Source organism: Siphateles boraxobius, unplaced genomic scaffold, assembly GCF_051911475.1.
Source record: "Siphateles boraxobius isolate OS27281-9 unplaced genomic scaffold, OSU_SipBor_1 19, whole genome shotgun sequence".
NCBI classification, from domain to species: Eukaryota; Metazoa; Chordata; class Actinopteri; order Cypriniformes; family Leuciscidae; genus Siphateles; species Siphateles boraxobius.
In genome coordinates this window covers 22,900,179-22,913,069 of record NW_027508799.1, presented here as the reverse complement: position 1 = coordinate 22,913,069, position 12,891 = coordinate 22,900,179, and the positions used below count along the sequence as shown (strand labels likewise).

The 12,891-nt window shown below is 36.2% G+C and overlaps 1 protein-coding gene across 12 annotated transcripts in view; it reads right to left on the bottom strand.

The window, feature by feature from the left end:
• Positions 1-12,891, bottom strand: part of mybpc1 (myosin binding protein C1) — a 41,021-nt gene that overhangs the window by 6,330 nt on the left and 21,800 nt on the right. For all 12 annotated transcript variants that reach the window (XM_077234337.1, XM_077234333.1, XM_077234328.1 and 9 more), the window contains 17 exons: positions 11,326-11,489; positions 10,588-10,720; positions 8,539-8,663; positions 8,283-8,388; positions 8,017-8,183; positions 7,723-7,888; positions 7,215-7,321; positions 6,988-7,124; positions 6,732-6,891; positions 6,538-6,642; positions 5,236-5,424; positions 4,235-4,369; positions 3,975-4,142; positions 3,813-3,901; positions 3,521-3,713; positions 2,550-2,689; positions 2,216-2,375 (listed from right to left, as the gene is read on the bottom strand). In XM_077234337.1, coding sequence (XP_077090452.1) covers positions 2,216-2,375; positions 2,550-2,689; positions 3,521-3,713; positions 3,813-3,901; positions 3,975-4,142; positions 4,235-4,369; positions 5,236-5,424; positions 6,538-6,642; positions 6,732-6,891; positions 6,988-7,124; positions 7,215-7,321; positions 7,723-7,888; positions 8,017-8,183; positions 8,283-8,388; positions 8,539-8,663; positions 10,588-10,720; positions 11,326-11,489 — 2,444 coding nt within the window. The remainder of the gene's footprint in view (positions 1-2,215; positions 2,376-2,549; positions 2,690-3,520; positions 3,714-3,812; positions 3,902-3,974; positions 4,143-4,234; positions 4,370-5,235; positions 5,425-6,537; positions 6,643-6,731; positions 6,892-6,987; positions 7,125-7,214; positions 7,322-7,722; positions 7,889-8,016; positions 8,184-8,282; positions 8,389-8,538; positions 8,664-10,587; positions 10,721-11,325; positions 11,490-12,891) is intronic.

Genomic DNA, 12,891 nt, shown 5'->3' with positions numbered 1-12,891 from the left:
TTACACGTTACATATACTTACTATAGTAATAACAGTTCATTATGCATAATTACATGCAACTAACCCTAAAACATACCCTAATCCTAAACCAAACCTATAGTAAGGACATGTTGTTGTTTATTATTACTCAGTATTTAAATGTATTACACTGTGACAAGGATAGGAAGTGTAACCAAATGTTTTTAAATAGTTTATAATAATAATAATAATAATAACAACAACAACAACTAATCATTTATTTTTTGTTAACAATAACAACACTGGTCCCAAATCTTAGTATGTTTAAAACAGTATGGAAGAAGGACCCGGATGGTCTAATATTTCTGTTGGATTCTGAATCGTGAATTTGTGTTTAGTCTTTGCTTGACATTTGAGTTTTACTAAAATGTGAGAATTGTGAAAAAAAAATTTAAGTGAGGGTTAAGGCTGTGAATTTAACTAATTCTAATGCTTTCAAACAAATAGTATGCAGTAAGAGGGCCTGTGATACTGGCACACTGTAAATACTCAAATGATGTACTTTCCATCCCCAGCAACCTACATACTTTTAATGTATATTATGTGTATTCAAACTGGGACACATCCTTCATCTCCAAGAGCAGGATTGAGCAACCCTCCTTTACACCATGTTCAGGGACGTGCATTTCAATTCAAATCCTGACTAAATATATAAAGACAGACCAAGCAGGATGTTGATTAGTAAATTAGTGTTAATTAGGACATCAGCCCTCGGGTGCCAAGACTGTAAATTCCCCTGCGATTTCTTAGATTATTAAAAAGAAAATCACACAGATCCACATCAGCCAGGCCCAAATTACCACTAAAAAGCAAATTTGTTAGGCTTAAGAATTTTAATTAAAACTGCTGCAAGCGATTCCAGCACCACTAGCGCACAGATTTATCCAAATCAACATAAACTGCAATCAAGGTTTACTTTACTTTACTATTTTTTAAACGCTTCCTAGTAGTCCGCCATTGGTTAAGGTTGGCTGAGAGCGATTTTTTTAGATTTGCTAAAATGCTCAGATTCTGTTTTGCTGTTTACAGGTCTATCATTGCTTAAAGATGACATATTTTGCCCCTTTTCAAAGTATTGATTTTGTTTTTGGGGTCTACTAGAATGTTTTCATGCTTGAATGTTGAAAACACCTTATTTTTCACATATTTACATTGTTGCAGCACCTCTCTTCCCAGTCTGTCAGTAACACTGTTTAGTTCCTGTCTCTATGAATCCCCTCTTTCCGAAAAATGTGCTCTGATTGGTCGGCTGGATCAGTGTGTTGTGATTGGTCAATCGTTTTGAGCATATTTTGGAAATGTCACACCTCTTACCCCACGCCCACTACTAACGTAACTCAACCAGGCCTCGTCCCCCTTTTTTAATAGGCTTTAGGCGGGAATTATTTAAATGAGGAATATTGTGCCAGGTATGTTCCTGGACGAAAAAACTGAAGACTACAACTGAGACGTTTCAGGGAGTTTGGAAAAAGTGCTTTCTGATATTGAGAATAATGCTGCCTTCACGTGCTATCGGAAATTTCCTACTTCCCACTTCTCAAGTTATGATTATGACCTGATCGCATTCAAGTGCTTTGTTGTCGGAATTAACAGGAATCATGGAGGACACCAGGCTGATTCTTATTTAATCTTATTAAAGCCAAAATTATATTTAGCTTCCCATTCATTGGCAACCATATAAACATTCACCACGTTATCTATCTAGTCAATTTTGGAATTTCAGTCAAATACAGGCTTTTTTCGCAGTGTTTAAAAGATACAATACGCTTCTAATGTCAGTCACAGCAGCAATCGTTCTCCCCTTCCGCCATGTTTAAAGCTTATGGCCCATCCAACTCAGGAACTTGGGTATCAAAATTATCCCAGAGCTTCCCAGTGGAAAATACAACTTGAGCGGCGATAATGTCCAATTTTTAAGTAGGAAACTTGTATTTATGATAAATCCGATGGACATGAAGGCAGCATAACTCCGTTTGTAGCGGACTTTGTGCTTTGTAACTTTGCAGACCTTTTTTCATGCTCAAAAAGGTAAAGAAAGTTGAAAATGTAAAAAGTATAATAGGTCTTTAATTCTTAGGACATCCGAATATTTTATAAATTGCATTCATTTAAAAAAAAAAATCACTTGCTGCAGCTTTGAAAAGGATTTACACAAGAAGTTAATTTACAAATGGGTAGGAGTAGAGCAGAGCCTTACCTTCCTTCACAATGAGAGCACTGTCTTTTGTGGGAGTAGCACTTTCACTTAAGCCCACCATGTTCTCAGAGTAGATTCTGAAGAAATACTCGTTACCCACCACCAGATCTGAGATTGTGATGCAGGTACGATGGTAGTGCTCCACACATGTGTACCACTCCTGTGCCACACACACACATATACACACACTACACTTAAAATATTACACATATATTTTTTAAACAAAAAAAGTGTATTTACAATATATGTGTATAACCCATATAAAAAAGAAAAACATGTTTGAAATTTGTTTTAAACATTAGTATCATAAAGACAACCAAAGTTTTATTCAGACCATTGTCTTTTTATCAGCTTTCTGAATGGTGTAGCCTGTTATGGGTGCATTGCCGCTGTCCTTGGGTGGGTTCCAGTCCAGTGCTACATTATTCCCCCAGACCTCTTCGATCTTCACAGCCTGCGGTGGGCCTGGAAGATCTGGGACAGGCAGCAAAAGAAAATGCTCAACGGTGCTTCGATGAAGAACTTGGTGGGATCAGGTTAGCTCTACATCATACAGTGGATATAAAGTCTATATACCCATGTTAAACCACCTGGTTGTAATGTAAAAAAGTTAACAAGGATCGATCATATAAGAACTTTTGCACCTTTAATGTAAATATTATAATAACAATACCAATGAAAACCAAAGTGGCGCATTTCAGAGAAAAAAAAAAAAAGATAAAAATTACCTTAAAATAACCTAACTGCATAAGTGTGCACACCCTTTTATAAACCCTGTTATCAGATTCAGAATTAACTAATCATCAAGCTCATGTGAAATAGTATACAAAGTATACTAGACTTTTTATATCCACTGTATATTTCTCTGAATCACATATTAAATACCATATATTTCTTGAAATTGTACAGTATTATTATTAATCTGAATTTTAACATTGTCAATATTTCGGTATTGCTATTGTTAACTGCAACTATTAAATATCATTTCATAAATGAAATAAAGCTGAAACAAAATATAAATATAAAAAAATGAAACAAAAATTGGAAATTTTGCTTTGACATACTTAAAATAAGTACTAAAATGACTAAAACTGAAATAAAAATACATTTAGATAATTAGAAATATATAAAAAACCTAATAAAAATGATAAAAAGCACATAACAAAATTAATAAAACATAAACTGAAATAAAAATATAAAAATGAAACTTATTTCAAAATATTAATAAATACTAAAATAGTAAATAAATTATACTAAAATAGCACTGCCAGACTTTTTTTTTAAACTGCATTTTTCTTAACTAACCGACTATCTGGATGTCCAACATGGCTGTGTCGATATGATTCTCCACTTGTACGCTCAGTTCATATTTCCCAGAATGTTTGCGCTCAGCTTTGCGGATGAACATGATGCTGTCACAATCTGAGTTACGAATGCTGATGGTTTGTTCAATCGGCTGACCCTCTTTCAACCAGGTGACTTTTGGCCTTGGTTTACCCTAAAAGATAAAAAAAAAAAGATTTCGACATTTTCTGTAATGAGCAGGAGGGAAGAATTCGATAAGCTTGGGGTTTATTATTATGATCTTTTGGCTCACCACAAATGGTACGACGAGATTGACGACTTCGCCAACCTTTCGAATGTACGTCTGCTTCAAGTGTCGAGGTATGCGAATCTTAGGAGGCTCTGTGAGATATGTGTTATTAGTTTACATTAATGTGTTTCAAATAGCAAAATAAAAGTGGTAGTTGACCCTCACCGATGACCTCTTTCACCAGTATGGAGTGTTGGGTGGTGCGTGGTGCACTGGCCCCAGCAGCATTTATGGCCTTGACACGCACTAAGATCTTGGCCTCTGCTGGCAGACCAGTTATAGTGTACCTCGTTTTTTCTGTCAGCTCTTTATTAGCAGGAATCCATTCGTCAGCTGTAAAATAAAGTATTGCATAAGGACAAAATGGCATGAACAGCCACAAGTTGAGAACCACTTCCTCAAATCATATATGTGTGTAGTCTTACTTCCTTCGATGCAATATTCAATTTGGTACCCATCAAGTCCTGCAGCACCGATCGTGTCTGGAGGTCTCCACTTCATAGTTACTGTGTTATCTGTGACGTCATCCACCACCAGCATTGTGGGTTCACTGGTCACAGCTAGTAGACATGAAGGTAGTTATTATTGTTGCTGAATATTATCAGTCAATATTTTTGGGATAATTTGTTCTAAAATAACTAGTGTACTAAGCAACACTACATTTTTTCAGTTAGTATTTTTCTATAATTTCTTCTAAAATAATAGCCATAAAAATATGCATCCTGGATATATGATTTATATTATTTATTATATTTTGAGTCATTATATATATATATATATATATATATATATATATATATATATATATATATATATATATATACATATATATAGTATTTCTCTATTTTTATTCAGCTCTGTTTATTTTAGATTAATGTAATAATTTGTGTCGCTGAATGTTTCCATCATAATTTGTTCTGAAACGAACAAGAACTATTCTTTTAATCCATAAAATAAATCCACACACGAATACATGTGAGAGGAGAGGATCACCCTGGTATGTCATGAATTTCACGAGGGCTCTCATTTTTCTGGACTCTTCTATTCTCGCACAACTCTTCGTGTTTAAGCTGTGACTGAAGTAGAGACAGTATCTGATCTCATAACATAATAATCCGCAGATGATTTGGCTGCCATTATAAAGTCGTACTCAGTATCTCCTAAATCTCAGGCTTCTGCTTTGGAGGTCACAGACTGAATGTTTTGGATACTGGTATGAACACAGCAACACCTGTCGCATAGGAGCCCAAATAGGAACAGACAAGCTCTGGCGTCTCTGCAGTGCTTTTTTTCTTGCTTAATGGCACATGCCTAAATGACCATACTGCGTGTTGTGTTGCATAATAGAGATGGTGCTCATGACATAACTGATTCAAAGAGACACAAAATCCCATTGACCTTACAGATGAGCCACTTGTGTACTCACCCAGAGGAATGAAAGATTTGGAGGGTTCACTGGGTTTGGAGACACCGATAGCGTTAACTGCAAAGATGCGTACCTCGTACGGCACACCTTCAATCATTTTTTTGGGCTCGAAGGTGGTCTCTTTGCAAAGGTCAAAGTTCAGCCTCATCCATCGAGAGCTCTGTTTCTTCTTTCGCTCAATGAAATATCCTGTGGTATATAAAAAAAGAATCATGGTCAGGTCTTTAAAGACCTTTTATGCTTTTTTTTCTACATTTCCAACTTTCTTTAGTGTGTAAGGTTGCTGTTTGAGTGTCAAAAAGAAGCACAAAGTCCAATCTAAGGGAATTATTCTCTACTTCAGTAAACACTGTTTCTGGACTCCCTGAAACGCCTCAATTGTAGTCTTCCAGGAACGTATGTTCCAATGATATCCACAATATTTTAATAATTTCCACCTAAGGCATAAGCAAATAAAAGGTGCAAGTGTGTTGAAATGATTATGATATGATATGTTATGATAAGCGGCTGACCAATCACAACAAGTTGATCCAGCCGACCAATCAGAGCACATTGTGCTTTTCAGAAGGAGGGGTGTGCTAAAGCACATTGTGCTTCATTGAGACAGTGTTACTGGCAGACTGGAAAGACAGGTGCTGCAACAATGTAAAATATGTGAAAAATAATGTGTTTTTAACATTCCCGCATGAAAATCTATTCTAGTAGAGCCCAAAAACAAAATCAAGACTTTGAAAAGGGGCATAATATGGCCTCTTTAACTTATCATATGTTAGCATATGTTATGCTAATAAGAGCCTCAAATGCACAACTGCATATTTAAAGTGGCCATGTCATGATTTTTTAAACTCATTTCAGTTTTTTTTCCCCCAGAGGTATACTTATAAACTTTAATCCACTATATAATCTACTATACTGTAACTTTCTAAACTTTACTAGTTTTTATTTGTTCATCAGGGAACAATTTATTCATCATGATGACTAATTATGTAAAACAATGTTTAAAATGGAAGCGTAATGGAGGAAATTATTTACATTTAATTGAAAAAATATTTTACACATGTGTTTTATATTAAAATAGAAAACTGTGATTTTAAATGATTTTTAATATTTCACAATATTGCTGGTTTTACTAATACAGCCTTGCTGAGTATGAGACATAAAAAATATAGCTAGTGTAATGAGACTACAGAGTAATTCCAAGGTTTTTTACGACATATAATTTGAAAAAACTCAAAGTCTAACATTAACAGGCTTCTAAAATACAAATATGATGCAGTTTTTATGCACAGGAAGTTGATATACCAAGAATGGGGGAACCACCATCATAGCGTGGAGGTTCCCATGTCATAGTGCACCAGTCTCCACCCACATCAGTAACCAGAGGAGCCTCAGGGGGATCTGGGATATCTAGATGAAACAAAATAGAATGAGATTTACATTTTATTAATGTCATCACCCAAACAAATATTATGTTCTCTCAGGGGAGAGTGTCTTACCCACAACTTTGACCTTAACACAGGCCGTGTCTTCTCCAGCTTCGTTCTGAAGGACGATCTTGTAGTTTCCACTATCTTCTCTTTCTGTGACATCAATAGTTAGGCAGGTGTGATCTGCAAATGTCTCTGCATGAACTCGACTTCCTGTATCAAGGATGACCTGAAAAACCCATTAGCTTTGTTTAATCCAGGTGTTTCTGGTTCAGAAATATATATTTCTTTATATTTTCTGCAGAAAAGACTGGTCATCCCTCACCCTTTCTCCCTTCATCCACACCACTCTGGGTGCTGGTTCTCCACTGATGGGAATCTCCAGGCGAAGTTTGTTTCCGGCCACAATGGTCACCGTGTTGTCCTGGACATTCAGTGCCTCTAAGTGCACCTTGGGCGGATCTGCAGAATTAATCCAAATGGGATTCTTTCAGAGAGCCTATTAGCAGAGGTACGATAACAATTAGAGAATTTCTGGATTGTTGCTGGTACCTATGATGTGCACTTTGGCAGACAGCGTCTGTGTGTATCCCTCAGGAACAAAGGTATAGTCTCCGGCATCATGAATGGTGGAGCTCTCAATGTTGAGGTTGTGATTCCTGTAAATTGAATATAAAGCACAAATGAAAATGAGGATAATTATATATATTTAAGTCATCCTTCACTCCCCTCTTGTGAAGGACTGTTATAGTCCATCTTGGACCTGCAACAACAGTTAGCACCTGGCCATACCAACTTAAGGTGGTCAGGATGGTTTTTGGACCATGGTGGTTGGTCGACCAGCTACTGACTAGCTTAGACCAGTTAGAAACCAGCTACCATGTTCCACAGCTACTAGCCTAAGCTTGAATTTCCTATAAGGAGCTCCAGTTGATACAGTTCTAGTTTTAGAAATGAACGGAATATTTTATTCACATATTTATAAAATATTTATGTGCAGTATATGAGCTGATAACCTGGTATGATTGAGGTTTAATATTGAACGTGTAAGTTGGCATACTTGGTTTTATGCAAAATGTTGATACGGTCATTAGGCTGGATCAGCTGGCCGTTCTTGTACCAGCGGCCCGGGACATTTCCGGGGTAAATCTCACAGTTCAATTTAAGAGGCTGGCCCAACATCACTGTCGCACTCTGTAGATCCATTAAAATCTTCAGAGGCTTCACTGAATCATCCAATCGCATGTAACAGGAAGGAAAACAAAGGGGGGGGGGGGACAACATTTAATGAACAGGAGAGAAAGGGATGAAACAAAGATGCTTTCGATACTCTCAAAAAACAATATTATCATACGGTCAACTTTAACGTGAGCCTGACTGGTGCCCCCGGTGGCCATTAGGGCGTAGGTGCCAGTGTCGTCCTTTGAGGCGTCATCAATGATCAGCCAGTGTTTGGTCCCCTCGCTTTTCACACGATACCGTGATCGCACTCCTGTGGGAACCTCCACTCCATTCTTCATCCTTTACCAGACAGTCAGCACAATAGGTCAAGTTTTTTTACTCGTTTTACGTTGTGTTTCAAACATAAACATAAACATCTAAAATGTCCATTACACATACCATTTAACTTTTGCTCCTTCCTCAGACACTTCACACTCCAGTTCAATTCTCTCGTTCACTGTGGTTGTTACGGGCTCCAGCTCTTTCACTATGTTCACAGGCAGTTCTATAGGAGGACCAAAGGAGACCAGGATTACATCATCAAACACTGGCAGACAGTATCGGGAAAGATGTTATAAACCAGTCATTATTGATCGATTCCATCACAATTAACTTCAAGTATGAAATCGTCTGGTAGGCTGGTGTGTGGATGTACCTTTCACAAACAGTTCAGTGGTGCACTTCTCTTCTCCTGCAGTGACTGAGTAAGCAGCGTCATCGCTCATCTGACAGTTGTTAATAACCATTATCCTCTGAGTGCCTTTATGCTCAAAGATATACCTGCACAGTCAATTCATTAGTTACTGAAAGATAACATTTCAAAGGCTAATTTTACATTACATTCTTAACTTTACAAATAACAGTTCCGAAGTGGAGCTTAATTTATGGCATGATCAGTTAAATATTGACAGCAGGATTGTCAAGAAAAATATTTAGGTGTTGCGTCAAAAGCTAAAAGCTTTCAGCAATGAATCAGCATTATTTGTTTGTTTGTTTATTTATTTATTCTTTCATTTATTTATTTATTTCAGTCATTTATTTATTCATTCTGTCTTTTAATCATTCATATTCAGTCATCTCTTTTATTAATCCTATTGAATTACACTATTGAAAGTCTAAGATAGGAAAGAGAAAGCAGAAATAATTGATATTATACAGCAGTTAGTTCTGTTCCTTTAATTTGGTTGATCTAATTATGTGCTCATGGATACACAAAGGTTGATCCTGCTTTGGCTTCTTTTATAAGTGTTTTCGTTGGCAAAGAAAGAATAGACTAAATAACTGTCCATGTGGTGTGTCAATTGTGTGTGTGCTGATATTCAGTACAGCAGCACTCTTGCTTGTGTGACAGCTCAATCATTTGTGGATTTGTTATTGTCATTCTATTGAACAAATGCAATATATTATACATATAACATGGAACTTAAACCATCAGAAGTGATCCATACAGCAGAAATGGGGTCACTCCTTTGTTTCAGATATACATGACAGTCCTGAGGACTGGCTGACTTACTTCCTATTACTTTGTGGTGAATAGAGGAGCCAGAGCAGCCGGGATGGAGTAGGTGGAAGTGGAGGTTATAGCAGACAGGTAGGATCACCATTGCATAACAGACAGAAAGGATAGATAGACATCATGCCTAGATCAAACAGGACTGGAAGAGCTATTAGTGTTACAGTTCTATAGAGAGAGAAGAAGAAAAAGAGAGATTCCCCCAAAAGGTAGGGAATCCCTGGGATGACTATCATTGAAGAAAAGCAACCAGAAAACTGCATGGACCACCCAAATGGCTTTAATTTAATTGCTTTTACAAAAAAAAGTGGGTTGATATACGCTGCCATAATTTTCAAATAACTTCTTGATGTTTATAAAAGAAGATTTCAACAAAAATTACAAATAACTGTATTTTATAGTTCTATCATTGTCTTTTATAATTATTAACAAATTAAGCAACATAAATACCATTATATAAACTATACACTTGCGTTCATACTTCTTGCAGAAGTTGTAACCTGTTAAGCTTTTAAATAAAAAAGATTAAATCTTAAAAATAAGGTCATACATTTTTTTTCTTTTATTTAGCACTTTAATACACATTATTACAAAATAATATTTTTCTTGTGGAATATATGCAAAAATGTATTATGCCAAATAGCTTAATCGGTGCAGTGAAAAATATAAAAATATAAATTAAATATTTATAATACAAATAAAAAAAAGATATTGTACAATTATTGTGTTGTACAATAAACATTTCTGCATATCATAAGAGATAAATATGCATTTAATGTAAAATATTCAGGTAGCTTTTGCAACTCTATTAAAGTCCTGTGAGGGTGGTGGTGCCTTTTTCCTGTTGTTAATTTCTCATTGTACACTACATTTAAAACTTCAAATGTAGCTCAAGAGCTTCACATTGGCCTTCACTCACATAACGTCCTTTAAACATTTCTGGAAGTTACTACAAGGCACAGATTAATGTTTTAAGAACGTTGTGTGTTTGCCGGGTACGAAATGCTGATGGATCACTTGTGTGTGTATAGCATGTGCAGAAGGTGTGTTTCTGCATCCCCTGTGACCAGCAAGCCAAAGAACACAATAAATGAAGTTTTTAAACAGGTTGGCGTTTACAGAGGGTTTCATATGAGCGTGTTCCTGAATGTAGTTGTAAAAAAGAGTGTGTAAGAATACGAGGCGACATACTTTGGAGTAGGGCGAATCTCTTGTCCGTTCTTGTACCATTTTAACTCCACAGTTGGGTCAGCAAGGTCAACAATTAACCGGATCTTTCCGCCTTTGTCCGCCTGATATGCAGGATCCAGTCTCTTGGCAAATGCTACAGTGGAAAATGCAGATGAATAAAAGTGTTTCAAGTGAAGAAATTGGCTCTGTGGCATTTTCAATAGAAACAGTTCAAAAGAAACAATTTAAACAGTTAGTTCACCCAAAAATAAAAATTCTGTCATTATTTACTTACCCCTATGTTGTTCCGAACTCATCAGACTTTCGTTCATTTTCGGAACACAAATGAAGATATTTTAATTGAAAGCTGAGAGATTTCTGTCCCTTCATTGACAGTCTACGAAACTAGAAAGCATTTGCTTATATTTGAATAAAAGCCTAAATTCAAGCTGTTCATCATATAAAGTGACCGAGTCTCTTCAGAAAATTTGGACTAAACTGCTCAATTCAAATGGATTAGTTTTACGATCAATTTATGAACTTTTTGAACCGTCAAAGTGGGAGTTACATTGCTGCCAATGGAGGGACAGAAATCTCTCATATTTAATTAAAAATATCTTCATTTGTGTTCCGGAGATGAACAAAAGTCTTGGAACGACATGAGGGTGATTAAATGATGACAGAAGTTGAACTACCCTTCAACAATACATCTGAACTGAATACTGCACATTATCAATCTAACAATGGTTAAATTAGCACCTTCACTCTTTTTCTCTTCCTTTTTGGTTTTCTTCAGTCTTTTCAGCAGGCCTCTGAGATCGGTGATGCCATACTCAAAAGCAATCTTCTCATATTGATCAGGTCGGGCGTTTTTCAAAATCTCCCACACGTCCACATCAGGAGTTTCCTCTTGCTTGTGCTCCCTGACATCACAGAGCAGTAAGACAGTATGAAGTCAGAGGTCATGGCTAGAGCTCTCTCGACATGTGTTGAGGAACCAGATCGGGATGTTCCACTACTATCCTCCTTATTTCTAGTTCCTCAAGACATGTCACACAAAGAGATGGGCTGGAAAATCCCTGCTATGTCATTGGTAACCTGTTACAGGGAGAGATGCCTAACTAGTTTTTAGCTACACGGTGGATCACATGATCAAGGAAGGGATGGGGCTGTTTATGATTGGGGACACAAATTTAGTGAGAAGCTATTACTATTCAATTCCACTATGATTGGAAAGGATAAGTGAAAAGGGGAGAACATTGGGTTTTCATGTGGTGTACACATGATCATGCTCATGATGGATGTACATACCAAATCATTTACTAAAAATGTAACATTTGATTCAATATAGTATAATGAAAATTATATTAGGAAAATTTATAATTAGAGCTGTCAATGTAATTAATTTAGCGCAGGCCTCAGAATGCGTTATTACTGTAAAAGTTTATCTGTTTGAACTTGATGTGGCATAAAGACCAGCAAAGTAAATAGACCAACAACAAAAAATTATGAACATAATTTCCCAGATAGGCAATAAGTTGTTTTAATTGATGGTCTATTTGATATATAAGTAAATAGACCAACATTTAAAATATGCAGAAAGAACATTATTATTGAGATTATGATGACAGACAGACAGACAGACAGACAGATAGATAGATAGATAGATAGATAGATAGATAGATAGATAGATAGATAGATAGATAGATAGATAGATAGATAGATAGATAGATAGATAGATAGATAGATAGATAGATAGATAGATATGAATTAATTGACAGCCCTAATTATAATTCATTAATAGTAATCTGTTAACTCTGTCTGTAGTTTAAACTGTACCCATCTCTTTGTAGAAGTCCTATCTAAACACATTTGTCAATGTAGTTGTTTTCTTTTATTAGGTTTAGAGTCAGGGTTTATTAGGAGTGAATATTGTTGTTATACATGATCACAGTCGTTAAACATGATCAGGGTGTGAGACAGTTAAATTAGTAATCATCAGCTTTTTTCATTCAGCCCTCTTCTTACACAGACATTTCCCTGAATGTCCGGAGGTAACATTATTATTTTCTTGTGTTTAATGTGTGTTTCAACAAGTCTGCAGTTGCTCAGGCAAGTATTAAGAACAGCGAAGGTTTGCAGTTGCAGTTGCGTGTCTTGTTTCTCGAGTATAAATCAAGATTACATTAACAAAAGTAGCGATAACACTATTTCACAGCTTCATGTAGAAGTGTTCCACCAACAACTCGTAAATGAGTGGAAAACGTGCCCATTTCGTCAGGTTCTGAATACTAAAGGTTTGTTTCCATCATTGCTGAGTGTTGC